Source organism: Aspergillus homomorphus (genome assembly GCF_003184865.1).
Source record: "Aspergillus homomorphus CBS 101889 unplaced genomic scaffold BO97scaffold_4, whole genome shotgun sequence".
Classification (NCBI taxonomy): domain Eukaryota; kingdom Fungi; phylum Ascomycota; class Eurotiomycetes; order Eurotiales; family Aspergillaceae; genus Aspergillus; species Aspergillus homomorphus.
This window is the reverse complement of record NW_020291890.1, coordinates 145864-168624: the sequence shown is the minus strand read 5'-3', so window position 1 is coordinate 168624 and position 22761 is coordinate 145864. Positions and strand designations below refer to the sequence as shown.

Below are 22761 nucleotides of genomic sequence, written 5' to 3'. Positions count from 1 at the left end.
AATACATCATGAAACAAATTCAGACGCCCTTTGCGTAAATGCAGTATACTAAGATTGACATCTGCTCGCAATCGCACAGATCCACCCTGCGACAACTTCAGGAGACGACGGTATCACCAATGTGTGAATAATTGAAAACCTGGACAGCGATTCACAAAAAGCAATAAAGGACGTCAGAGATGATAACAAATTTCTGTGTATCATGACCTCTCCGCTGGGGGAACCGGTTGATGAGCTACTGTTGTGACAGATCAAGATATATACGCCTTCATAATCCCTTGCAAGCAGAAGAACCTTTTCGCGAAGGGGTGAGTTGACGTTACTAGTGCCGTCAGAAATCCTGGGCTTGTGTCCTGGTAAAAAGAGCTGGGTAGTGGCTTGCGGATTGGTGATTATGAGTGCAGTTGTACGAGGTATGATTATATCCACTTCTGGAAGAAAGACATGACCTGAAATATCGACTGAGTGGTCTTGAGGGTCGAAATATTGTAGGAAAGTGAAACGCTCGCTATCTTCGAGGTGACGAACAATGTCTGGATGAGACTTGAGCAGTTTGGTTGATAGCGACAACCTCAGACCGCGTGAAAGATTGCGTGGAATGGGCGTTGGCTCACTAGACTCTACCGAGACAAAGCTTTGAGCCGCAGGCAGCCGAACATTTTGATAAGTTGACTGGCTTTCTTCAATTGTTGTGTTCATAGAGGGTGAGCTGAAGTAAGGACTAAGTGCTACTTCTGCTCTCGTTGGCTTCGGTGCCAGTCCTCTAACTTGCATGAACGTTGCCAAGCAGCCCAAGCTCGAAGGAGGAGGCAATGGCAGACCATCACATTTCGTATCTCTTGAGGACACAATGGCCAGCTCTTTGACTGAGGTTTTCCCTTTGCCAACACTCCAACCGTTATTCGATCGACACTTTTGGGGTGAGCACGGAGCCTTATTGAGCGATGTAATTCCGGATGAAACCTGCGTGCTACCAGGAAACATGTAGCCGTTGTCCGGTCTGAGAGTTTGCAATGAACAGTCCTTTGTTGGCACGGGTGTGTTCGTCACATCATAACGCCTCATATGAGAATCATGGTCAATGCCCTGTTGATAGACATTTTGAGGATAATTCGCCAGTGGAGCAACACTTTCCGTCACAGACAATCTTGGAGGCTCTCCATTTGACGAGCTAAGAGCCGGAAACTCTATCCCAAGCCGTCCCATACGGTTGCAGTCCGTATGCGTCTCATCTCGGCCTTTGAACTTTCCCAGAATTACGCTGTCGCTAGGTGGAGGAGTTTTGATTGCAAAGCCCTCTTCGTAAGGGAAGCAATCAGGTGTTGCAATTTGATCGGTGATCCCAGCGTAAGTCACTCGAGAGAGACTATGGCTTGATCCCGTGCTCGTCGCCGAGATCAGACTGGCAGCGTTTTCAGTAGAGCCATCTTGCACATAAGGGAAAGCGAACTCGCGATCATCTTCTAATGACGAAAAGCAAGATAGACTTGTGTGATCGGGCATCTCAATATCGCCCTCATCCGCTGGTGAAGTGTATATTTGTGGAGATTTTGCGAGAACAGAGCTGTTGTGCGCGCATAAGATAGTCTCGAACGGATCCGGAGTGAGACTACCGACCCTTCCCTCCCCTGCAATACACATATCTTCTAAATCTCGATTTTTTTGTTTTTCAGGTACACTTGAGACGGATCTGATCTTGCTAGCCGTGGAATAACATTGCTCGTCGTCAGAGAACTGTTCATTTTCGCCAGAGTGAAGGTAAGGAGAGCTCGAACGTGAAGCCCGGGCCTGTGGAAGTCAGCAAGTGGTCATGGAGAAGACGGTTGGCCAACGCCTTACCTCTTTCAAACCCAATTCTGTGCGAAGTAACCCTTCGAGGTCTTCCAGGGGGCGAATTCTATTGGTTCTTGCGTTCTGTATTAGAAGCAATGCATCCCTTGTACAATCAATTCTTTCTTCTTTCATGCCCTTGCCGGAAGGGTCGATGCCGTTCACCAAGCCTCCCACTAAGATCACGTCACGATCGCTTATTCTATCCTCCTCCAATGGAACCAGATGGTAATCATGCTGGGTGTAACAGACGCGGTTCTTGAGAGGAGGCAGTTGTAGTTCTTGGTCGTTGGTAAGTATGGGAGGCTCTACCCTGAGCTTGTCGTAGCGATCCCATGAGGGCAGGATACTCCCCCAGTGGCCTTCGATGTCGGACGGTTCAATCTTCCGAAGGACAGATGCGAGGAATAATGCACTTTCTTTCCTGAGATCTAGCTTTTCGTGGTGCAAGCTTTGTTCGACAGACGTTTGCACTCGGGCGATGTGATCCCGGAACTGAGAAAGAGTATGTAGAGGAAGATCCGGGATTTCCTCTAAGCTCTCTTGTACATGCGCGAGGGGATCCACATCTGAGTCGCTACTTGCTATTCCATAGAAACGAGCATACTGTAACAATGAGAAGGTAGTAGGATTATCCATGAAGGTAGAGAAAGAAAAGACTCGATGGTAGTGGTTAAATTAGACGGTTTTCGAAGAAAGAAAGTGTTGAGGAAGGTGGTACCTAGCCACATGCCCCGCAAACGCTGATAGTAAACAACAGAACTTATGGCCCATGTAATGCTTGGGCTTCAATAACATAGTGATCCCGCTAATTCATGATGATAAATATGTAAATCATGCTCTAGCCCCTGTCTTCCCAAACTGCAAGAAGAACCAGCTCTCACAGCCTTTTGCTTGAGAGGCATGAAACAGCCAACAAAGCAACGCTATGGCTCCATACAAACACTCTAAAATTACATCAACCGTGATCTTGTTCAGTCATTGTAATTAGACTGATGGGAGCCATCTTTGTTCACAGGAGGAAGGTTGTAATGAGCGATGTACTCTTCCTCCTGTGATCGTCCCGCTGGGTCCAGGACCGGGCGCTCGGCATGAGAGGCAACTCGGACTGCATGGCGACGATGAGGGGCAAATCCATAAGAAGCCGAATGATTCTAGCCAATCTATTAGTGATGTGATCGAGTTACCTGTACTGTGGGGAATTGTCGCTTACCTTGGTCCGATTGTCCCAAATAGCCACGTCATTCTTGTTCCATTGGAAGCGAGCATGCATCTCTTGTGTTGTCGCAATCACCTCTGTAAGATACCGAATGATAGCATCACTCTCAACCTTGGGAATCCCGACGATTTTAGTCACAAATCCAGGATTAAAGAAAACACTATTCCAGCCAGTGACAGGGTTCGTCCTAATCAGAGGATGCTCCGTTGTGACAGGCTCGCGACGAACAGTTCGCCCGAGCGCTTTAGAGTCTGATGCTTGCATTTCAGCAGAATGAAGAGCTGTCAATCCCTTGAGGTATGTTTGCATGTGAGGAGAAAGTGCATCGTATGCTGCATATTGAGATGTCCAGAGAGTGTCTCCGCCACCTCCTCGCGGAGGGCCTGTTAGCACCTTGAGGGATGTGTACGACGGAGGTTGAACTTCATATGTGACCTAGTTTCCATTAGAAAAGTGAGACTCATAAATTGAATATCGTATTCCACATACATCTGAATGCCACAAGAAGCTGGGTGTGAACATCGCCCGCTGATCGGTAGCATTGTCACCTGCGTAGACGACATGGATATCTTCCAGTCCTTCCTTCTTCGGCACAGCCGTGGTGGCATGCTAACCATGGTCAGACCATTGATAAGCGGGGCATGCATAGAGATCGTCTTCATACCTTGTGCAACTTTCCAAAATGTCTACCCAAATCCCGTTGAGCATCAATGTCCAGGTCGTCTTGACCGCGGAAGAAGACTACGCCACGAACAGCAACCAAGCGGGCTAGGTCGTCCTTTTGCGCGTCTGTCAATTTGGCAAGGTTGACCCCATGGACTTCAGTACCGATCTTGGGAGTGTAGTCGAAGACATCTGTCGCGTCTTGGAGAAGGTGCCGGAAGTTGGGGTCGCCATGTAGACCTCGATCTTCATGGGGAATCACTGCCAACGGCGCCCAGTGAACATCTGGAAACGATGGTAGCAGGTCTTGATATGCATAGTTTTCATGATCCTCCACAGTCGTTCGTCCCGGTTGATAGCCGAATTTGTTGCCAGTGACGTCCTGCTTTTTGTTGATAGAGAAGGAACCCAGGTCCTGGGCGAGGGGAGCGTCCACAAACGAGGGCGCCATATCAGGTGGTAGCTTGACAATAGAAGGAAAAAGCTTCGTATGTCAATGGTCTATGGATAGAGGCCAAAGAGCATACAAAGGCGAAGGCGAGAGGCTGTTGCAATGGAACCAGAAGGGATTATAGATCAAGCCTGGGACTGGTTGCTGATTTATAGACATTGAGTAGAATCAATCCCCGGCCTGATTGTCAGCGAGCGTGCTCGGTACAGTAAGACTCATCCTCAAAGCAAGCTGATGTTGCAGACAGCGAATTGCACCATCGATGGCCGAAATCACCCAAGTGGTCGGAGCCTGTAAGACAGGTGTTCAAGGATCAACCACGGGACCATGGGTTCCAGAAAAGACTCCGAACCCCCCGGGCGCCACAGAATTGGCGGTGATCGCGTCATCGCAAGCAGAGAACTGTGGCGAAGGACATAGTTCCGGCTTGCAACCGGATGGATGGGATAGTACGACTCCATCCACAGTCGGACATTGAGCAGGCAAAGGACATGCCTTGCGTCGCCAAATGGCAGCGTCACACCGAAATTTTGAGGCGTCAACTCTGTTTCATGTCGTGCTGAAGAAAGAAGAGCAGGGGCTGTTCTAGAATCAGGGGGCGGCGTTCGGGGACTCTCCCGCCTCGTAGATCGTAGATCCTAGTGCTGGTACGGAGTAGACTCAGTAGAGTACTCGGTATGAGCCAACAGTCAATCTCTCGGATGATGCAACCAACCCTCAGAACTTGCGGTCGGTAGCAAGAGCTCATGGAGAAGAGCTATGATTGATTAGCTACCTATGTCATGGTGACAAACCCCAATTCGCAGCTGATTGAGACAGATTGATAAGAAAAAACGGGTGAATGAGGCTAGATTTAGAAGATGTGGACCCGGGGATGAGGTGCGATCACGCCAGTTCGCCGCCCTCTTGCGTTTCTATCCACACCGCCCGGCCTTAACTTGACCTCCGTCGAACCTCATCGTTCTTTGACTAAGACAACACACGTAGTTCAGCCCATTCCAATTTCATCCCGCCATTGAGTTGCAAAGCCTTGAGTCTGAAGATAAGAAATCTTGCATTTCATAATAATAATATATTGGCGCGCCCGTGGCCCTAAATGTCATCACAGAACAAACTCCTTGTTATAACCATGCTAACCCAAACAAACAAAAGTGCCCGCCTTCCTTGCTTTTCACCCTCGCCAAGAACATTATAGTGTACAATGAAAGAGCAAAGTCTCAGCGCCGACGGTTTAAGTATGTTTTGAACAAAGCTCTTTCCCTCACAGATTGAGCCTGCCGTCGGCAATCGAGGGAGGGCCCAGGACCACTTCCTGCACCTGCTCGGTCACTCCGCCGAGGCGTCCAGCGACGCCCAATATACCAGCCTCCACATCGCCAAGAACCGTAGCCAAATCGTTGACGATGGATTTCGGAGTTCCGGACGCCGTACCCTCGCGACTGCGGGATGCCACAAAGTCATGAATCTGTCGTTCCAGAGTAGCCTCCACCCCGTGGAGATGGTCCTCAATCTCCCTTAGGCTTCGGGTGTAGCGGTCGAGAACATCTCCCATCTCATCAGAACGTTGAGAGAAATAATCTACCAGATTCACCGGCACCCCGTTCACACTGGTGGCGGTGGCAGGATCACCCTCAACATCATCTGGAAGGGCCAAGGTGTTCTTGCGCGTCGAGCGGAGGGTCTGTCCATCGGCCTTTTGGTTCTGGGGGGTCCACCAACCAGCACCACCAGTCGACTGATACTGCAGGGGTAGCTTCAGGGTATCAATGGCGCGGAAGGCCACTTGCGCCTCGGCCGCATCGCGCGACACAAGGCTGCGCAGCTGATCGATTTCCCTGGCATCATTTTCCAGGGCATGCTGCATGGTCTCGAGCTTCCCCTGAACAAAATCCACATCGTGTGGGATGGTCTGTCCCTGCGTCACAATGGTGGGAATCATATTTGAGACTTCGTTGCATAATTTAATCTGGCCGAGCACGTAATTGTCGAACTTCTCTAGCTCCGACTTGATCTCATCGGCACAGCTTTCATACTTAGTTGTAGGAAGGATGTTGCTGACATCGACCTTGACCCCGGGGATCACCGTAGTGCCTCCAAGCTGTGCTGGTTGTTGTGTAGTGGTGCTTTGGCCTCCAAACAAACCAAGTGTGGGTTTCTGAGCTTGAGGTTGCTGTGCGGTGTTCTGAGTGGCGGCGCCGCTATAACAGATTCGTCGTTAGCACATTCTTGGCCCAAAGCAGTATTCGAAAAGCAGGGAGAAACTCACAACAGACCTCCGCCAGCAGGAGTTGGGGTGGTTGTAGTAGTGCCGCCAAAGAGCGGCTTGGGCTGAGTTTGAGTAGTCGAGGCACCTCCTAGATTGCCGAACAGTCCTCCGCCGGTATTTCCGCTTTGTGCCGTGTTGGTGGTACCTGTGGTTCCCCCAAACAGCCCGCCAGTTTGGGGTTGTGAGGTAGCAGTAGCCGCCGTGTTGCCAAATAAGCCGCCTCCAGTAGCACCGGCTGTTTGCTGTTGATTGCTGAACATATTCGATCCGGAAGGCTGAGGTTGCTGTGTAGTCCCACTGCCCAAGTTCCCGAAGAGTCCACCGCTAGCTGGCTTTGCTTGCGACGCCGTATTTCCTAGGTTGCCAAATAAGCCTCCGGAAGTGCTCGTCGTTCCCGGCGTAGTTGCAGAGGTAGTTTGTGTGTTGGAGGCGCCGCCACTAGTTGTGCGTCTCAATGTTAGCCCCGAGTCTTTGGGCGACTGTGATAGGATGAGAGTTCGAGGGGAGCGCCGACAGTCAAATCGGAAAGTGCGTTCGCGTGAAGATGGATGGAAAGCTCTTACAAGAGGTTGGATGAACCTGTATTGAGGGACAGGCCCGCGGAGTTACCTGCAGGCTTTGTGGAAAACATCGCGAACTGAAAAAAAGGCAGCAATGAGTGAATTATAAATACTCAAACTAAGCACGAACAAAGAGACAAAGCCACTTGAGGCGCTTTGTACCTGCCAAACCTGCGCCGCAATCAATAGAGACTCGAGTGATATTTGGGGTGGGAAACAGTCAACTGAGCGGTGGTTGCTCGGGCACTAAGCTCACTTTCGGCAGGTTTCTCCGTGTTCCCGTGACCCTCACATGCCCCAGCTCACCATTGGCTTATCGGTTTCTGATGTGATCTGATAACAATGTCACTTGCGCATAAGGTAACTAACCACGGCATGCTTCTTCTGCTGCAGCAATATCCATTTCCTTCTGGTATACAGATTGAGAGTGCTTGAGGGATAGTCTACAAGTTTCTCCTGTTCACTACTGATTTGAAGCTTCACTGGGTCAATAGTTCCTCAGTTTGTACCACACTGTAGCCATTGAAGGAATTGCGTCGAACCCGGGCCTTTCCATGCCTAGATCAACAAGTGTTTGAGCTTGTCTAATTCGCTCATTCTAAAACTATCTCGCTTTGACAGTCACTGAGATCTGAGTTACTTAGCTGCGAGACCACCTGTTTGCCCCGTCCCAGGTGTTCTGTCAGATCATTTCCCCCGATTTGGACCAAGGTGACCTCGAAGCTTGCAATGGAACACATAGTTGAGCGAGATATCAAGGCATCACAGCCCATATGTGTTGCTACAACACACCAGGTCAAGAATGAGGCATGTATCTCCCAAATGGATGCATGCTCAACCAGCCAGAACGAAAGTGGCCAGGCGGACGATACACCTCAAGCAGCCCAAAAGATATCTGACTCAAACATCATAAAAAGCGCTGAATGGTATGCTTTCATCGCAGTCTCTAGCTTAATCTCACAGCTAACTGGCTTTCACAGGTCCGCTGATGGGACGACCTTGTTGACGGACTCTGCAGACCACCACATACGGACCTATATCTTGTCAGTACCCTTTCCCTTATTAAACAAAACCATAATCTGACAGCTCATGTTTAGACCACCAGACCTGCTTGAAGAGAGACCGTCGCCTCTGCGCTTGTCACCATATTCGGCATTGGCTTCTGCAGAACCGATTTATGCTATGGCTATGTATCCTTTCTTTTCCCTCCAGGACCCTTCCACCACCTTATTTCTTTCCTCCGTACGAGACCATCCAATCCGACTCGCATCTGCTCTGGCTCCATCACTCATGGCTTCTTATTCGTTGGTAAATCCCATGACGGAGGCTTTCATTACACCCCACTCCATGATTTATCCCTCCAGTCTCGGAGGAACACACTTTCTCACAGGGTCTGATAGCCTCATCTGCCTTTTTGATGTTTCCCGACCAGGAAATGATGGGCCCGTGACCACGATGCCCACTATACCAAGTAAGCGCAAGCAGGTTGTGGGCGGTGGCGTTGGCATGAAGGGAATCGTCTCGGCAATGGCCGTGGATCCCACAGCTCAGGGTATACTGGCTGCAGGAACGTTTACCCGGCACATCGGACTCTATGACTCGCACGGAAGTGGGCAGTCTCTAGGGACGTTCAGCATTGCAAAGACGGAGGCGGATCCTCATATCGGAGGACGTGGGGTAACGCAACTGCTATGGAGCCCATGCGGAAGGTATCTATATGTTGCCGAGCGCAAAAGTGATGGAGTCCTGGTGTATGATATCAGGGTGACTGGCCAACTGCTCGGATGGCTGCAGGGGCGCAAAGCTCTCACCAATCAACGCATGAAGATCGACGTGGTGGCTGCTGACCAGGGAGGCTCGCATGAGATCTGGGCGGGAGGCACTGATGGCTGCATGCGCGTTTGGCGGAACCCTACCCATACCCCTGGAGCCCAGGAACCGCAGTGGGAGTGGAAAGTCCATGAAGGTGAGTTTGCATTGCTGTTTATCAAAGTCTGTTGTGCCACTCGATGCTAATTTCATGCAGAGTCAGTAAGCAGTACTGTTCTGCATCCTTGCGGCAATGTGGCCGCGACAACTTCGGGGCAGAGGTTCTTCCCAGACGAACTGGAAGAGGGCACTTCGCCTCCAAATTCACAGAGTGACAGGAGTCTCAAAGTTTGGTATATGCCTTTTCTCAGTGGAAGTGGCATCTCCGACTGAATTGGTTGGACGAAGCCAGGAGCTAACCAGAAACTCGAAGCAAAGACTCCTATTCTAGCACCGAAGAGTGAAATTGGGCGATTCTGAAGTATCCAAGGGAAAGGCTCCAATTGATCGTTTGAGATATTAACAATATCCCAGGCTACGGTCGCCTGACTTCTATCAGCGTGGGCTGAACAATTAGGATCTTTCTAATTTTGGCTCGCCTGGAATAACATTGAATAATATGAACAGCCATATCAATGTGTATTCCACAAGTTGTTAATATCACGTCCAATCACGTCTAGCGAGACTGACCCAACCGGATTCCACGATAAATGAGTGGGAAGAATAATCTTACAGCACAGGCAGACGACGTGATATTCACTCCCTGGCCACCCAGGATTCTCTCCACGAGCAATAGTTCACGGCCTCTTCTTCCTTTCTCATATAAAAATCCTTCCCCCCGCCCTCTTCCTCCCACTCCCCTCAGCCATACTCTTTCATTTCACCCACCTTTCCCTCGATTCTCCACGTCCACATTCAAGATTCCTATTTACGCAAGTACTTCCATCTTGAAATTGGATCTCTATCATCACATCATCTCTCCCTTTTAAAGCTTCTACTCTGTTAGGAGCGTAAGACCTTTTCACTTTTCCTCGAAACACCCTCGATCTCCAAGCCTCTTGCACCGCTACATTCACACACCTCCCTAGAACAAACACCACACATCTTTGAAGCACCGAAGAAAAGTCGTTGCTTACTGCAACGTATCTTCAAGATGGTTGGTTCTGGCTTGCTCAAACGCTTTAGACAGCATATGAGCTCTAGCTCTAGCAGAAAGCGTCGCAGCCATTTCGTTGATGAAAATCATAACAACGCAGTCCAAGACTCCAACGAGATTCATCTACTGCAGTAAGCCTCTGCTAACTCTCTAGGATAGATATTTTGATGCTAACCGTCCAAGAACCGATGGCCCTAGTGACTACTACATTGACCCTCGCCTACTTGAAGGCACTCAGAGACACACCGAGAACGTCGCGATCGGTGACCGCGTTGAAGTTGCTGCACCTGAGGATGAGGTGCCCAATACCGCAGGGAATCACTTCAATAACTTCTATGAAGACAACTCGACGGAATACGACTCTTTTCCTGATAATACCAGTTTTGATGTTCCGCAGTACCCCGATCTCACTGCCTTCAATCTCCCAAACAATGCTTTCTCTAACCGTGTTCTGTCAAACCCTGGATTAGATGATACTGGATCAGAGAATGCTGGATGGAACGGTACCAATCGAAGTAACTGTGATAAGACCGCGAACACTCATGATGCCCAGCCTGTTACCTTTGGTGAGGCTTTCGAGTCTCTCGCCAGCCTTGAGTCAAAGTGCTTCGGTACTTATTTCCATACTGCAGTGGAAAAATCCGCAGCAACGGACGCTACCAATGGATGCTTTGACATTGACAAGTTTCTGATGAATGACAACCGCCACTACCAAACAGCCAACGGTGTCACGCAGACTTCTGAAGATCTGCTTGGGCATTATTCGGCCTATGCGAACCAAAACCCGGTCGCTGATGGTTTATCCAATGCTGCGAGAGCTGTTGCCTATCAGCAGCCGGCCAATAATGGGATGAATGGGCATTTGAACGCCGTCCCTCAGCTTTCTGGCGTGTCCGTCTCAGAGAGTGATGGCAGTAACCCGCATATACGTCGCCGCATGCTGGCCTCTATATCGTCCAACATTACTCCTTCCGAGGCTACCCCAGCTCCTGCTGGGCCTACCCAACTCTGTTCCCCTCCTCAGGAAATCGACCGCGTCTTCGGAAATGGACTATTGAGGAACGCTGTCAGCACTTCGATGAAGCGGAAGGCCTCGGACGCTGGTCCCTCTGATCCTGTGCTTCAAAGGTATGTGACTTCTATCGATAGTGTATCCAGGAGAAATAGTACATGAGCTGACTTTCCATCATCATTCAGTGGTTCAGACGCCGTTGCTGATGGGTCAAATGCAGTCGATGATGGCTTCAATATCAGTGCTGGCCCTAGAGCCAAGAAGGCGAAGATTTTGAAGAAACCCAAAGCCAAGGCGGGCCAATCCAAGTCTCGTAGGGGTAAGGGCAAAGGTAGACAGAGGGTTGTGGTGAAAGAAGAGGAAGAAGGATCAGAGTCAGAGGTCGAGCTCGGCCCAGAGCCGCAACGAATCAAGGTCGATGATTTCTGGGACTCGTTGAAGGAGTCCAAGGGCATTCGGCCTCATATATTCCCGGATATTGATGAGTTGCTGAATCCGACCAGCGATACTGCACAGACTACCACCTATTCTTCGGCACAGGAAGCGAGGGCCGCCAGCGAGGTGGTCACTGATGTTCGAGATGATCTTACCCTCCCCCATACCGAGGCGGCAAAAAAGGCCATCGTTGTAGCGCTAGTTGATGCCATGCTCAACGTTGAATACGCGCAGGATGGCGCGAAGGCTTTCAAGGCGTGGAGAAAGGCAAGGGTGACGCCCATAATGGCGGAAAGGGCAGCGTGGGAGCTCCTGGTAAGACCAACGGCGAGTGCTTGATCCTTGTAACTCTGCTGACGGACCAACTCACAGGAGGGGCTGATCTCGCGGAACACTGACGGTCCCGCACTTCTCAGCTACGAATACCAGAAATGGATTTACGAGCCCAAATGGATGACGTTCAAGGACCGACTTTCAAAGATCATGGAGGGACTCATTTACCACAAGACCATGTGTAAGCACATTATTGACGCTTCGTACGTCAAAGGCCTTATTGAGGACCCACCTGGAAGCGTAAATCGTGTTCGCACCAACGTCACAGTCAACGGCAAAAAGGCTGCCATCATCGCGGCCGGGAAGAAAATCATGGACAAGATCGACAAGAAGAAGGCCAAGAGCGAGCAGACCGAGAAAACTGGCGACGACGAAACCGATGTTTCTGCACCCGTGGACAAGAATGACCAGTATGACGCTGACGATGAGTTCACTGCGGATGAGAATGCTATGAATGAGAATGAAACCCAGCCCACCTTGCCTACTTCCGAGGCCGCGAGTCCTTCCCCTACGATGGACCAGGATTTCATTCCAAACCAAGACGATGCCACTTCACGAGTCCCCGCGCAGAACGTCACTTCTGATATCTCGGCTCAAGATGGACTGCCATTCGGAGATGGCAATCCTTTCATGGGGGCGCCCCTGTGCAATCCCGAATCACTTATGATTCCCAACCCAGGTTCTACTATGGCTGGGACTGCAAACGAATTTCTCGGCAATGTTCCCCGCGGTAACCACACTCTAACGCACGTCAGCCCGTATAGCCAGCGGACAACTTTCACAGCTTCAAGGAACCCGGGTATGGCGAGACAAGATCATATGCCACGGCATAATGTCCAAAACCAGATGATCGCAAACCAGGCGAACGCGCGCGCGTATCCTTACCAGCGGATGGCTCAGCATTCCACCCCGTCCATCGACCGTCAGCAGAATTCGACGCTCCGAAATATGTCGGACTCCATCAACTCAAACGCTGAGGCGCAGGAACAGCTCAATGATTATCCCCTGTCTGATTTTGGTGTAGATAGCCCGGGCATTGTGAACTGGGATGAATTCGATTTGAGATGGCCCGAATTTGACTCTATTCCCCAGGAAGCCGAAACTGCAGCAGAAGCACGCTCTAGAAAGCGCAAGATGGATGAGGCCGACAACGAGGACGACTCCCATCGCTCCAAGCGCGCTCGTTGAATTGCATTTTGGCTTCAACTTCCCTACTTTGCCTGTATTTGTTTTGCACTTGGGTGGTTTTCCCTTTTGCCTTTGCCTTCCATCGTTTGAGTTCTGCTTTTTTGTTGGTTTTGTTATTTCGTCTCTTTCGACAGCACTGTCAGTCCTGTGGTAAGTTGTCAGCGATGGGCCGACTCTAAACTCTACATCCCACTCAGGAGCTTGGTCACTGAATACGAACCATGGGACAGACAGGGCTCCGCACCGGGGAACGATGATAAGGATCTACGATTGGACAGTTTGGTTTTGCTTTTTGTGTTATCCTTTCGTGTCTTGGACACATTCTGCGAGATACAGACGATAAGGCTATTCGATTGGAAGAACGATCTACTACGGATACAGACTCAAGGTTTTCGGATGTGAGAACGGCCAAGCATTCCTACTCTTTTCACCTGCTTATACGGACGATCATCGAATATCTCTACTACCAAACAGATGATCTCCCCCTTGGAAATGACCGATTTCAGGATTACCGGGCCGACAGCAACATACATTTCGAATTTCTTTTGGGCGATGGCCAGGGCGAGGGCGAGGGCGAGGATAGAGGAGATCGACCCATCTACATCATCATTCGGCGTCAAGCCGCGGAGATCTCCTCTGACCATGGGAAGACGCGCATGGTTAGCATATTGCATGGGCTGGCATGGCGAATGGCGAGAATTAGGGAAGAAGGTATCGTGACGATGATTTGTTTTTGATGCGTTATTCTTTCTATTTGCTTTTCCATCTACCTAATCCAATTTCCGGGGTTTTATTTTGCGCGTTCTTTCCAGACATACATGGCTGATGTTTTTGAGATTCTTGTCTTGTCTTTTTGCGCCATGCTTCAGATTTACAATCCAATCAATGCATTTCGCGCACTTCGCGCATATCTACATCCGTTGCCATCCCCCGTTCCTAACGTAGGATAATCACACCAACCCATCCAGCCTATACGGCCAAGACCAACCAACCCGACAAACCGTCATCCTAAGCAGAGTTGGGAACAATCCCAAACTGCTCGAACGGAAAATCCTCCAACGAAGAAAGCAAAACCCCCCACCCATCGCCCAACTGCCCGGGGCGCCCATTCTCCCGCAGCGGCGAACCTTCGCGCTCCGCCACAAGCTCCTGCGCCTCCTTCTCCGCGGCATTCTTCTCCTCCTCCTTATGACTCCCCGTCAAACCCGCGAGCACCTCCTCCTCACGCCCACGATACGCCTCCAAAAGACCCGGATGCGGCACCCAGACGACACGCATGCCCGCGCGCCGCCCGGCCTCAACACCGGGCACCGCATCCTCGAAAACAAGACACTCGGCGGGCGTGATTTCCTTCTCGCCCCGCGCCCGCAAGCCCTGGTTGATCGTCTCCAGTGCCAGCAGGTAGATGTCCGGGAGCGGCTTGCCGCGTCCCTTGCCGATGCGCGGGTCGTCGCCCAGTACCTGCTGGTTCTTTGGGAATGCGGCGAATAGCTCTGGCAGGTGCGAGGACTTCAGCGTGAAGTTCTTGGCGTGCGAGGAGGTTGCGAGCGCTAGGTGTACCGGGTGGGATGTGGACTGCGTTGATACGAGGGCGGAGAGCAGGGCTTCGACGCCTGGTAGGGGCTGCGTTTCGGGGAAGCGCGCGAGTTGCAGGGCCGTGAGTTTGCGTGCGTATTCTTCTGCGCCGATGGGGAGTTGGGCCCAGTCGTGGAAGATGCGGCCGGCCTATTTTCGGTTGTTGGCGGGTAGGGTTAGTGGTACTGTGGGGGAGTCTTGGGATGGTATGTGATTTGGGCGTGCGTACCTCTGGCGCGGGACGGCCCTGCAATTGGGCCTTAATCGACCACGGGAGTAACGGCTTGCCATATTCCTGCAGGATCGTGTTGGTGACCGAGGTGTAGATGTCCTCGGAGTCGATTAGGAGGCCGTCCATGTCGAAGAGACATGCCCGCACGCGGGGTAAACTAGGCGAGAGGAAGGGCTCGAGTTAGTCAATGGCTGATTGATCCAGGCAAAAAGGGGCACGTACTCCGGAGTCGAGTTGGACATGGTTGACTTGATGTGTTATGGGGGTCTAGAAGGCAGCAATGTGAGGACAACAAGGGAATTGGGCTGCAGTTCTTAGATATCTCCGCACTTGCGAGATTGATTTGATTATCGGCTATCGATAGAGGGGAAACCAACACATGTCGGTGCCTAAGGCTGCTGTGTCGGCCTTACCCCCGCCGACTTGCCGACCGCCGCCGTCGCCGCCGCGGGACCGCGACGAGCTTCCAGCTGCAAGCTTGCGTCGGGAATAGAAGTGGTAGAGACCAACAAGGAAACCAGGGTGGAGCTTTGAGAGTGGAATAATGTCAAACGATGCGAAACAGCGAGCTGGCGCCAGCGCCAGCGACAGCGAAGACGAAGAGGACGTCTTCCACGACGCCCGCTTCCCCGCCGACGAAGAAACGGCAAGTATAGCACCACCCACATCCCAGATCCTCAAACACTAACGCGGACGTTCTCAAAGAGACTTCTAGAGGAATCCCGCTCCATAAAAGCCGAAGCCAACAAGCTTTTCTCAGCCGCTAGCTACGACGAAGCCATCACCTGTTACGATCGAGCCCTTGCCTCATGTCCCAACTATCTCGATTACGAAGTCGCCGTGCTGCGGAGCAACATGGCCGCATGCTATCTGAAACTAGAAGACTGGAAGGCCTCCGTTGATTCGGCGACGGCGTGTATTGATCGGTTGGACAAGGTGCTTCCTCCGACGCCGGCGGCTGCGGCGGACAGTCAGAAGGGGAACAACGGAGCGGAGACGGCTGCGGAGGAAGCTGTCGTGGAGATCACTGGGGACAATGAGGATGCAGAGGAGGAACAACTGAAGCGCTTGCAGCAACTGGACCAGACAAAGCGCGATGTCATGCGGATTCGCGCGAAAGCGCTTATGCGACGGGCGCGGGCTAGGATGCAGCTGGGCGGGTGGGCGAATCTGCAAGGCGCGGAAGAGGACTACAAAGAGCTGGCGGCCATGGATAATCTCCCACCGGACGACAGGCGCGTGGTGCAGAAAGGTCTCCGGGAACTGCCTGCCAAGATCAACCAGGCGCGGGAGAAGGACATGGCGGAGATGATGGGCAAGCTGAAAGATGTAGGACGGCCCTGTCAATGCTCTTTTTATGATCGGTACTGACTGAGTGTAGTTGGGAAACGGTATTCTGAAACCGTTCGGTCTCTCGACTGAGAACTTCAAGTTCGTGCAGGATCCGAAGACTGGCGGGTATAGCATGAACTTCCAATCTGGTTGATGATCTTTGGGAACCACTGGTACAGTACATAATTACGCCATGCAATTTGGAGTTGGGATGCATTCTTCGCGTGGTAGCGATAGACTCGAATTATTTAGCATGTCATATTATTTTATTTGTTGCCGAATGATATACCCACATAGAGACAGTCACTAACTATTGCATATGCATGAACATGGTAGCGATCTTCGAAAGATCATCCAGAGATACTCTGCTGGGAAGATCAAAGACTGTGGATCTACGTTGACTTTTCCCACCGAACGGTTGGGTTACCTGCTGGGTTGGGGGCTCCTCAGAGCTGGGGCCATATACTCGGGCAGTAAAGCCGTCCTTGATGTCTCCATCGACAACTGCAGGCCACGGCTCGCTGCCATGGCAAAACTTGAGCAAATCCTCTGCCATCGCAACTCCCACCTTTTGTTGTGCAGGCGACAGGTATTCGCGAAAGTTTTGGAAAAGATACGCAAGGTCTAGAATGTGGCCGGCTCGGCCTTTCCATGCGCCATCCCATGGGTTTCCTTCGTTGAAGTAATAGACGAATGCCCGTCCCTTCCAGCCTTGTGCGGATGCTAACGTTGGGGCGTACATCCAAACATCATTTAGGAAGTCGAGGATGGCAAGGAAGGCTTCACCGTCATTCATTTCAGTGGCGATACCGTACTCGGCCAGGATCTGTTCTGAGACTTCTGGCTGCGAGGGAAGAACGGCCGCGAGAGCTTTCAGGAACCGCTCAGCGCATCCATTTCTGAGATCGGACCTAATGGCATGAATGATATTGGCCTGCGAGATCCTTAGCATAGACAACAGTAGGAATACGCGGCCACAATCACTTACATCAATCTGGGCATCGCCGACCATCAATTCCTGACACCAATCCTTGCCCTTAGGAAAGTGGTTAGTCCTATCCGCTAGCTGTGCATAAGTCATCGCTGGTGGGACAAAGTCCCCGTCGACTGCAAACCGAGGAATTATAGATGGAGGAATCTTTTCAACCAGTTCTTCACCAGATGTGTTCAGCAAAGTATTGAGCCTTTGCTCTGAAGACATGTCCGCCAAGCCCAGAGCTGCCACCGCTCGCTGGTAACTCTGCTCATGAATCTCGTACGGTAGGCTGGACGAGAAGAATCGATTCCCGCTCATCATGATGGCTCTTCTGAAAAGAGGCTTTTCGGACTCGAGTTGACACGCGACAGAAGCTGTGATGCTTAGACATCTGTCGCATAATTGTGTCAGAATCAGAAGACATACCAGCTCCAGCGCTCATTCCAGCAAGCGTGATGTTATCGGGATCGCCTCCAAAATCACCGATGTGCCTATGCACCCATTCCACAGCCGTCCTCTGATCTCTGAGGCCATTATTCGCTTTGTACCCGGCGGCCCGCAGCTCCTCGGAGGTCATAAACCCCAACATGCCAAGGCGGTAACTTTGGTAGTCAGCACGGTGTCTCCACGAGAAGGGATACGTACTTGATGGACACTGCGACGATGGGCAAACCCTTCAGAACAGACAACTCGACCAATCGCTCAAGATCATACTGTGGCCAAGAATTCGCGCCGATTGAGAGCCCACCGCCATGGATAAAAACAAAGACTGGCAGGTGAGAGTCGGTTGTGGTATCATTGGGCACGGCGATGTTCAAATTAAGACAATCGACATCTGACTGTGGCAAAGGTTTCCTTGGCAGTGGATGCTGGATGATGCTAAGCTCCAGGTCGCATCCAAATTGCGGGGAAAGCGCCGTGGGACTTGAAAACGCAGCGCTTATCAGCTCAGAGTGACATTGACTCCATTGCACTCAGATGACTTACCCATCTTTCGTCGCGTCAAGCACATCTCCGTCCCGGGTTTCGACGAGCTGTGCCTCTGCGAACCTGTCTCTGAGAGTGGCGTACTTGATGCCTAGAAATTGAGTAACCCGATTGCTGTCTTTCCCTCGGATTTTGCCCAGGTATTGAGTCAGGAGTAAAGTCATGTTGCATGAATGAGGGTTTGGAAGATAATAGGAGGACCGAGAGCGGTGTCTGAGCTTCTCAATCATGGAAGTAACGAAGCCTCCCCGCACGGAAATCCCCCGTCCCGCATTCTTCTCTTCTTCTCCACTTGCTGGCCGGTCACGGCTTCAATTTGTCCATAATCGAGACATCTGTAAATAACTATAATTACACCGGTCAAAGTCCCGAGGGTCCAGGAGATTCTGCCTGCTGAGCCATTTCCTTTCGAGGTACTCAGGTCTGAGCCTATGAACTCGTCGCCCTCTTCGGCTGTGTAGCACCGCTAGCTTCTCCCAACAGCTGAGCGCAAATATCCCGAGCTTGTGGTTCGGAGATAGGATCTAGAAAGCATTCTTTGAAATCGCGGTATAGCAACATACACTGACTTACTGCAGGCTCTAGTCAAACTCGAGGAATCGCAGATATAGCCTTCGTTTAAAGGGCTCACTTACATTTTGCATCAGATGGGAAGACAACCGGAACTGAATAGATTGAGATCTCAATTCATTTGAGGCTCTCGACATATCTCTCCGTGGATCTCAGGTCCCTGGCACAGGGCAGTTGTAGAGACCGTTTGATTGATTATATTGTGGAGGATCTTGAGAATCCCTGTACCTGTCACACTCGAACTGGGAGTTCATATTGAAAAGGTCATGGATCTGAATGTGTTGCAACATCTTTTCAGTGTTATATAACCCAGAAGTATCACGGGTCGAACCCATGATTCAACAGGCAGGGTGCTTGTCAGGTGAAGAAAGAGCGATGGAGCTGAGGGTCCATCAACCCTGGTATATGGATCGGCTGCCTCTCAACTTCTTTCGATGCACTTCCTCATACAAAAGTACCACTTGACCCACGAAAATACCTATCCTTTTACCTCCATGTCGTCCCCCTATTCTTATCAATCTGTCATTCCTATGTCTTACTCTGTTAAAATGTCACTCGGGAACCCAATCTCACCCGAAGACGACCCAATGTCATGGGAAGAGGAAAGCCCACCATTGACCGTGACCAAGGCACACAACTATACCCATCGATACCCAGCGCAGCCATAGTGAGCCTATTCTCCCCCATCACATTGAGCCCCATCACATTGAGCTGGGATCCTAATCCCAGGAAGCTATCCCTATCGCGTTGGACAAATCCTCCAGCTACGTGCAGCCACACCACGCGCCGATCAAGTCTCCGTCATGAACGCCAAGATCCTCAAAGCGTTCCATCAAGACGACGGAATGGCGTGTATACTGGAAGTGCAGGTGACGCCGCCGTTGGGGAAGATGAGCAACCCGATGATGCTGAAACTGTTCGACCGACGGTATGCGGCGGTGGCGCGAACGTGGAGGCTGGGGTACGGCAGGGACCCGGCGAACTGGGCCACCTGGGTTGAGCAGGAGTACCTCGAGTATCGCTGCAAGGAAAAAAGCCTGATCACGATGCAGATCCTCACCCAGAACGAGCCTCCGCGCTGGGAGCACTTGAGCTGGGAGCCCGCGCAGCGCGAGATCTACTTCGAGGACATCATGCGCCGCCACCTGGAGACCGAGGCCGACGCCTGGCTGCGTCTCAACCCGCTGCAATGCGACATGATCCCGCAGTTCTACGGCCGCATCTCGGTCACCTGGGATGCCATGTCGGATGACGGCCAGTCTACCGCCACTGGGCTGTGCCACGGGCTTCTTCACGAGGAGGTCTCCGGATTCAGCCTGGTCAAACTGCGTGAAATGGTGCCGCAATCGTCTTGGCAGACGTACTGCAATCAGGTTCTCAAGGTGCTGCAGGAGATCAATGAGTTGGACGTGCGAACCGAGGGGCTCAGTCTGCTGGATTTCGCCCTGCATCGTATCGTGAACGGAGACTCGGACGAGGAGGAGGACTACGACCTGAAGGACAACAATGATCTCGTGGTCGTTCTTATTAATCTTAAATCCTGTAGGATTCGCGAGTACGAGCAAAGTGAGCATGAATTCAGACGGCTCCTCGCGTTGGAGGACGAAGAATTCTCCATTGGACAGCAATTGGAACTCCTCACTCGCGGTGCGTGGACCTATCGTCGTTCGGATTATTACCGCAAGCTGGATCGTGACTTTCCCGATATCAAGTTGGAACAAGAAGCCGAGATCGAAGAAGAAGAACCGGAGCTACCCATTTATTACACGACTAGAGGAGGCACGCCGGTCAATCGTTAGGATGTAGAGCAGAGCAGAGTGGGTCACATGTTTCGAACGTGTTGGAAGTCATTCGTTGACTAGTTATAGCCTGGTATACTAGATAGCACCACTTAGCTGAAATGCCAAACCTCGATAGCATAAATTATCGTCGCCAAATGCCGCACCAGCGAACCCGAAAAGGTAACAGTATTACAAAATGACGGAGACCATCAAGAGAACGCGGTCATTAGAAGGAGCCGAAGAAAGCTGCACAGTCCACACTACACGGCCGTCGAGTTGACAGTAATGTTCATGAAGCTTGAACCCAGTTTTGCCTGGGCAGCCTGGATCAACGCCTCGACAGCACCGTCAAAGTTCGAGAAGATGTTCCCGACGATCGACTCGCCGCACGCGCGCTCCTGTGAGCCAGACGACGAGTCAGAGCTGGTGTCTCTCTTCCTCTTGAAGTTGATGCCAGGCTTGATCTCAACACAGTTGTACTGCGACTCGGCGGCGCGCAGCTGGCAAATCTCGGCGGACTTGCAGTCGCCGGTGCAGGAGGCGACGTCCCAGCCGCGGCTCTTGCGGGCGTAGTAGTCCTGGAAGACGGCATCATCGCTCTTGAAGAGGGCAGTGACGTTATGCCAGAAGGCCGGGGTGAGCTCGGCGGCACTGTCGGTGACGGGCGGGTTGAGAAGGGCACCGTAGGCTTCCTTGACGGAGTAGTACTTCTCCCAGACGGGCTTGTCCTGGTACGTGGGGCTGGACATGTTGGTAATGTAGACGGTGAAGTCGAGGATGCCGAAGGTGACCGGGTCGACAGAGTAGACGCGGAAGGTCGGATTGCCTGAGGTCGGGGTTAGCGCGGGAGCGATGTACGACATCATTGTGGCTGTGTTGGCCGTCTGGTCGGTGTAGCTCGAGTACGCGATCTCGAACTCGTCCTTGTGGGTGTGGCCGTAGAAGACGGCGGCGATAGTCGCTTCGTAGCGCTGGATGATCTGGTTGAAGTAGTTCGAGGCGTCGTGGAAGGTGTCGCCTGAGCCCATGGGCATGTGCCCCATTAGCCAGACGCGCTCACCGGCGGTCTCGGCGGCCGCCAGCTCACTGACCAGCCAGGCGAGCTGGCCATTGGGGTCAGTTTGCATGGTCTTCTCGTAGAGCCAGAAGTTCTCCTTGTAATAGAAGTTGGTGTTGAACGAGATGATGCGCAGGTTGCCGCCAGAGTACTTGACCGAGTAGGAGCCATAGTCGTTCGCGGTGCTTGCGGCGGTAGCTCCGATCCATTGGCTCCAATCGGAAGAAAGAGTGTCGTAGGCCCATTGGCTGGAGATTGTTGTGTCGATATCCGAGGTAGGGAATGAATTCACAGGAGCAGTATCGTGGTTACCGGTAACGCCATATACGAGGTTGAGGTAGTTGGGCATCCGAGACTTGTAGGCGTCATTCAGATCGTTGGTCACCTCCGTCTCATTGACCAGCCACACGGCACCTTCAACAACATCACCAGTGAAGATGGTGAACGGGGCGTCGGGGACAAGCTCCTTGATAGCCGCGTACATGCTTTCCTCCAGGGTAAGAGGAGCGTCGCAGTTGTGATTTCCATACTCTCCTGCGGGATAATTGGTAGATCCAGGCTCATCTGATGTGGTGTAGGGACGACAGCAAATGTTTTTGGTGCAGTTATAGCTAGGGAAAGCTTTGTGTCAGGAAAATAGAAACGCTGAATGGTTGGAATGGAGACATACTTGGCGCCAGTCTCATAAGACAGGTCAACATGAATATCACTGATGTGAACAATTTGCAGAGGGGTTTGTCCACTCGGAGCAGGACGAGACGCGTTCGCAGGTTTAGCAGAGGGGAAATCAACAGTATACTCAGCAACGGCTGGATAGTCGCAAAGCCCAAAGATGGTGGTGCAAAAGAGAACTGCTGTCTTGGAAGGGATCTGCATATTGCGGAGGTCATGGGCTAGGATAGGTCCTTCTCGGGAAATGGCGCCTTCGCAGACATCGTGGTCATCCACCTTGTTATGGTCAGTAGAGCATGTTGAATTCAGAAAGGAATCACCTACCTTGGCCAGCTTGCACACTTCGGTGATTACATCTACAAAGTCATCGTTGCCCAGGTGAGCAAGGGTCTGAAGCACAACAAGCAAAGCCTGAATGAGGGGTCAGCAATATGAATCCAAGAACATCAGAGGATATGCCTAGCCGGCCAATACTGACCTCACAGGCTGCGCATGTTGCAGCATCTTCGATATCTGTCAAGATATCGCTCACTGTCGTCCGCTTTTCAATCCCAGTAGATGAAGCAGAGGCGCAAAGCAGCCCTGCAAAACAAAGTAATTGTGTGATCTTCATCATGCACGGAAAGGTGAAGCTTGAATATTCTCGAAAAGCAAGAG

General features: G+C 51.6%; 10 protein-coding genes across 10 annotated transcripts; 4 read left to right on the top strand and 6 right to left on the bottom strand.

Moving 5' to 3' along the window:
* Positions 1-898: 898 nt before the first annotated feature.
* BO97DRAFT_421008 (uncharacterized protein) lies at positions 899-2469 on the bottom strand (the record flags this gene model as incomplete). The annotated part of the gene is made up of 3 exons (XM_025696693.1): positions 899-912; positions 975-1788; positions 1840-2469. The coding sequence occupies 3 exons, from the start codon at positions 2467-2469 to the stop codon at positions 899-901; spliced, it is 1458 nt and encodes a 485-aa protein (XP_025554914.1).
* A 221-nt stretch (positions 2470-2690) lies between these two features.
* Positions 2691-4294, bottom strand: BO97DRAFT_174411 (TauD/TfdA dioxygenase family protein). The gene is made up of 4 exons (XM_025690332.1): positions 3714-4294; positions 3539-3658; positions 3044-3484; positions 2691-2984 (listed from the first exon to the last, which is right to left on the bottom strand). The coding sequence occupies exons 1-4, from the start codon at positions 4161-4163 to the stop codon at positions 2805-2807; spliced, it is 1191 nt and encodes a 396-aa protein (XP_025554913.1). The 5' UTR covers positions 4164-4294; the 3' UTR covers positions 2691-2804.
* Positions 4295-5219: 925 nt separating this feature from the next.
* On the bottom strand, positions 5220-7187 carry BO97DRAFT_361862 (nucleoporin FG repeat-containing protein). Its single transcript, XM_025692436.1, has 3 exons — positions 6993-7187; positions 6430-6867; positions 5220-6361 (listed from the first exon to the last, which is right to left on the bottom strand). Exons 1-3 carry the CDS (start codon positions 7058-7060, stop codon positions 5425-5427), a joined length of 1443 nt encoding a protein of 480 aa, XP_025554912.1. The 5' UTR covers positions 7061-7187; the 3' UTR covers positions 5220-5424.
* Positions 7188-7349: 162 nt separating this feature from the next.
* Positions 7350-9191, top strand: BO97DRAFT_458640 (uncharacterized protein; the record flags this gene model as incomplete). Its single annotated transcript, XM_025699238.1, has 4 exons — positions 7350-7915; positions 7970-8032; positions 8087-8955; positions 9016-9191. The coding sequence occupies exons 1-4, from the start codon at positions 7719-7721 to the stop codon at positions 9189-9191; spliced, it is 1305 nt and encodes a 434-aa protein (XP_025554911.1). The 5' UTR covers positions 7350-7718.
* Positions 9192-9951: 760 nt separating this feature from the next.
* BO97DRAFT_411061 (uncharacterized protein) lies at positions 9952-12922 on the top strand (the record flags this gene model as incomplete). Its single annotated transcript, XM_025696163.1, has 4 exons — positions 9952-9954; positions 10109-11082; positions 11152-11716; positions 11774-12922. 4 exons carry the CDS (start codon positions 9952-9954, stop codon positions 12920-12922), a joined length of 2691 nt encoding a protein of 896 aa, XP_025554910.1.
* A 943-nt stretch (positions 12923-13865) lies between these two features.
* BO97DRAFT_403039 (haloacid dehalogenase superfamily protein) lies at positions 13866-15049 on the bottom strand. The gene is made up of 3 exons (XM_025694645.1): positions 14952-15049; positions 14727-14886; positions 13866-14647 (listed from the first exon to the last, which is right to left on the bottom strand). The coding sequence occupies exons 1-3, from the start codon at positions 14969-14971 to the stop codon at positions 13931-13933; spliced, it is 897 nt and encodes a 298-aa protein (XP_025554909.1). The 5' UTR covers positions 14972-15049; the 3' UTR covers positions 13866-13930.
* A 164-nt stretch (positions 15050-15213) lies between these two features.
* BO97DRAFT_383448 (putative tetratricopeptide repeat protein 1) lies at positions 15214-16318 on the top strand. Its single transcript, XM_025693363.1, has 3 exons — positions 15214-15375; positions 15435-16058; positions 16111-16318. The coding sequence occupies exons 1-3, from the start codon at positions 15274-15276 to the stop codon at positions 16213-16215; spliced, it is 831 nt and encodes a 276-aa protein (XP_025554908.1). The 5' UTR covers positions 15214-15273; the 3' UTR covers positions 16216-16318.
* BO97DRAFT_383444 (putative carboxylesterase) lies at positions 16319-18188 on the bottom strand (the record flags this gene model as incomplete). Its single annotated transcript, XM_025693362.1, has 5 exons — positions 16319-16995; positions 17050-17411; positions 17464-17639; positions 17683-17961; positions 18025-18188. 5 exons carry the CDS (start codon positions 18186-18188, stop codon positions 16372-16374), a joined length of 1605 nt encoding a protein of 534 aa, XP_025554907.1. The 3' UTR covers positions 16319-16371.
* A 1122-nt stretch (positions 18189-19310) lies between these two features.
* Positions 19311-20514, top strand: BO97DRAFT_458636 (uncharacterized protein). Its single transcript, XM_025699237.1, has one exon. The coding sequence runs from the start codon at positions 19398-19400 to the stop codon at positions 20391-20393; it is 996 nt and encodes a 331-aa protein (XP_025554906.1). The 5' UTR covers positions 19311-19397; the 3' UTR covers positions 20394-20514.
* Positions 20515-20542: 28 nt separating this feature from the next.
* Positions 20543-22717, bottom strand: BO97DRAFT_361849 (acid sphingomyelinase; the record flags this gene model as incomplete). Its single annotated transcript, XM_025692435.1, has 4 exons — positions 20543-22043; positions 22103-22380; positions 22429-22494; positions 22583-22717. 4 exons carry the CDS (start codon positions 22715-22717, stop codon positions 20636-20638), a joined length of 1887 nt encoding a protein of 628 aa, XP_025554905.1. The 3' UTR covers positions 20543-20635.
* Between the last annotated feature and the right edge of the window lie 44 nt (positions 22718-22761).

Coding starts and splice junctions, on each gene's coding strand:
- BO97DRAFT_174411 (XM_025690332.1), bottom strand. CDS start 4,163: ATGGCGCCCTCGTTTGTGGACGCTCCCCTCGCCCAGGACCTGGGTTCC. Junction 3,659..3,713: donor ATTTTGGAAAGTTGCACAAG/GTATGAAGACGA, acceptor GACCATGGTTAG/CATGCCACCACGGCTGTGCC. Junction 2,985..3,043: donor TTTGGGACAATCGGACCAAG/GTAAGCGACAAT, acceptor TAGATTGGCTAG/AATCATTCGGCTTCTTATGG.
- BO97DRAFT_361862 (XM_025692436.1), bottom strand. CDS start 7,060: ATGTTTTCCACAAAGCCTGCAGGTAACTCCGCGGGCCTGTCCCTCAAT. Junction 6,868..6,992: donor ACAGGTTCATCCAACCTCTT/GTAAGAGCTTTC, acceptor ACGCACAACTAG/TGGCGGCGCCTCCAACACAC. Junction 6,362..6,429: donor CCTGCTGGCGGAGGTCTGTT/GTGAGTTTCTCC, acceptor AATCTGTTATAG/CGGCGCCGCCACTCAGAACA.
- BO97DRAFT_403039 (XM_025694645.1), bottom strand. CDS start 14,971: ATGTCCAACTCGACTCCGGA. Junction 14,887..14,951: donor ATGTCCAACTCGACTCCGGA/GTACGTGCCCCT, acceptor CCTCTCGCCTAG/TTTACCCCGCGTGCGGGCAT. Junction 14,648..14,726: donor AGGGCCGTCCCGCGCCAGAG/GTACGCACGCCC, acceptor AACCGAAAATAG/GCCGGCCGCATCTTCCACGA.
- BO97DRAFT_383448 (XM_025693363.1), top strand. CDS start 15,274: ATGTCAAACGATGCGAAACAGCGAGCTGGCGCCAGCGCCAGCGACAGC. Junction 15,376..15,434: donor TCCCCGCCGACGAAGAAACG/GCAAGTATAGCA, acceptor ACGTTCTCAAAG/AGACTTCTAGAGGAATCCCG. Junction 16,059..16,110: donor TGATGGGCAAGCTGAAAGAT/GTAGGACGGCCC, acceptor GACTGAGTGTAG/TTGGGAAACGGTATTCTGAA.
- BO97DRAFT_458636 (XM_025699237.1), top strand. CDS start 19,398: ATGAACGCCAAGATCCTCAAAGCGTTCCATCAAGACGACGGAATGGCG.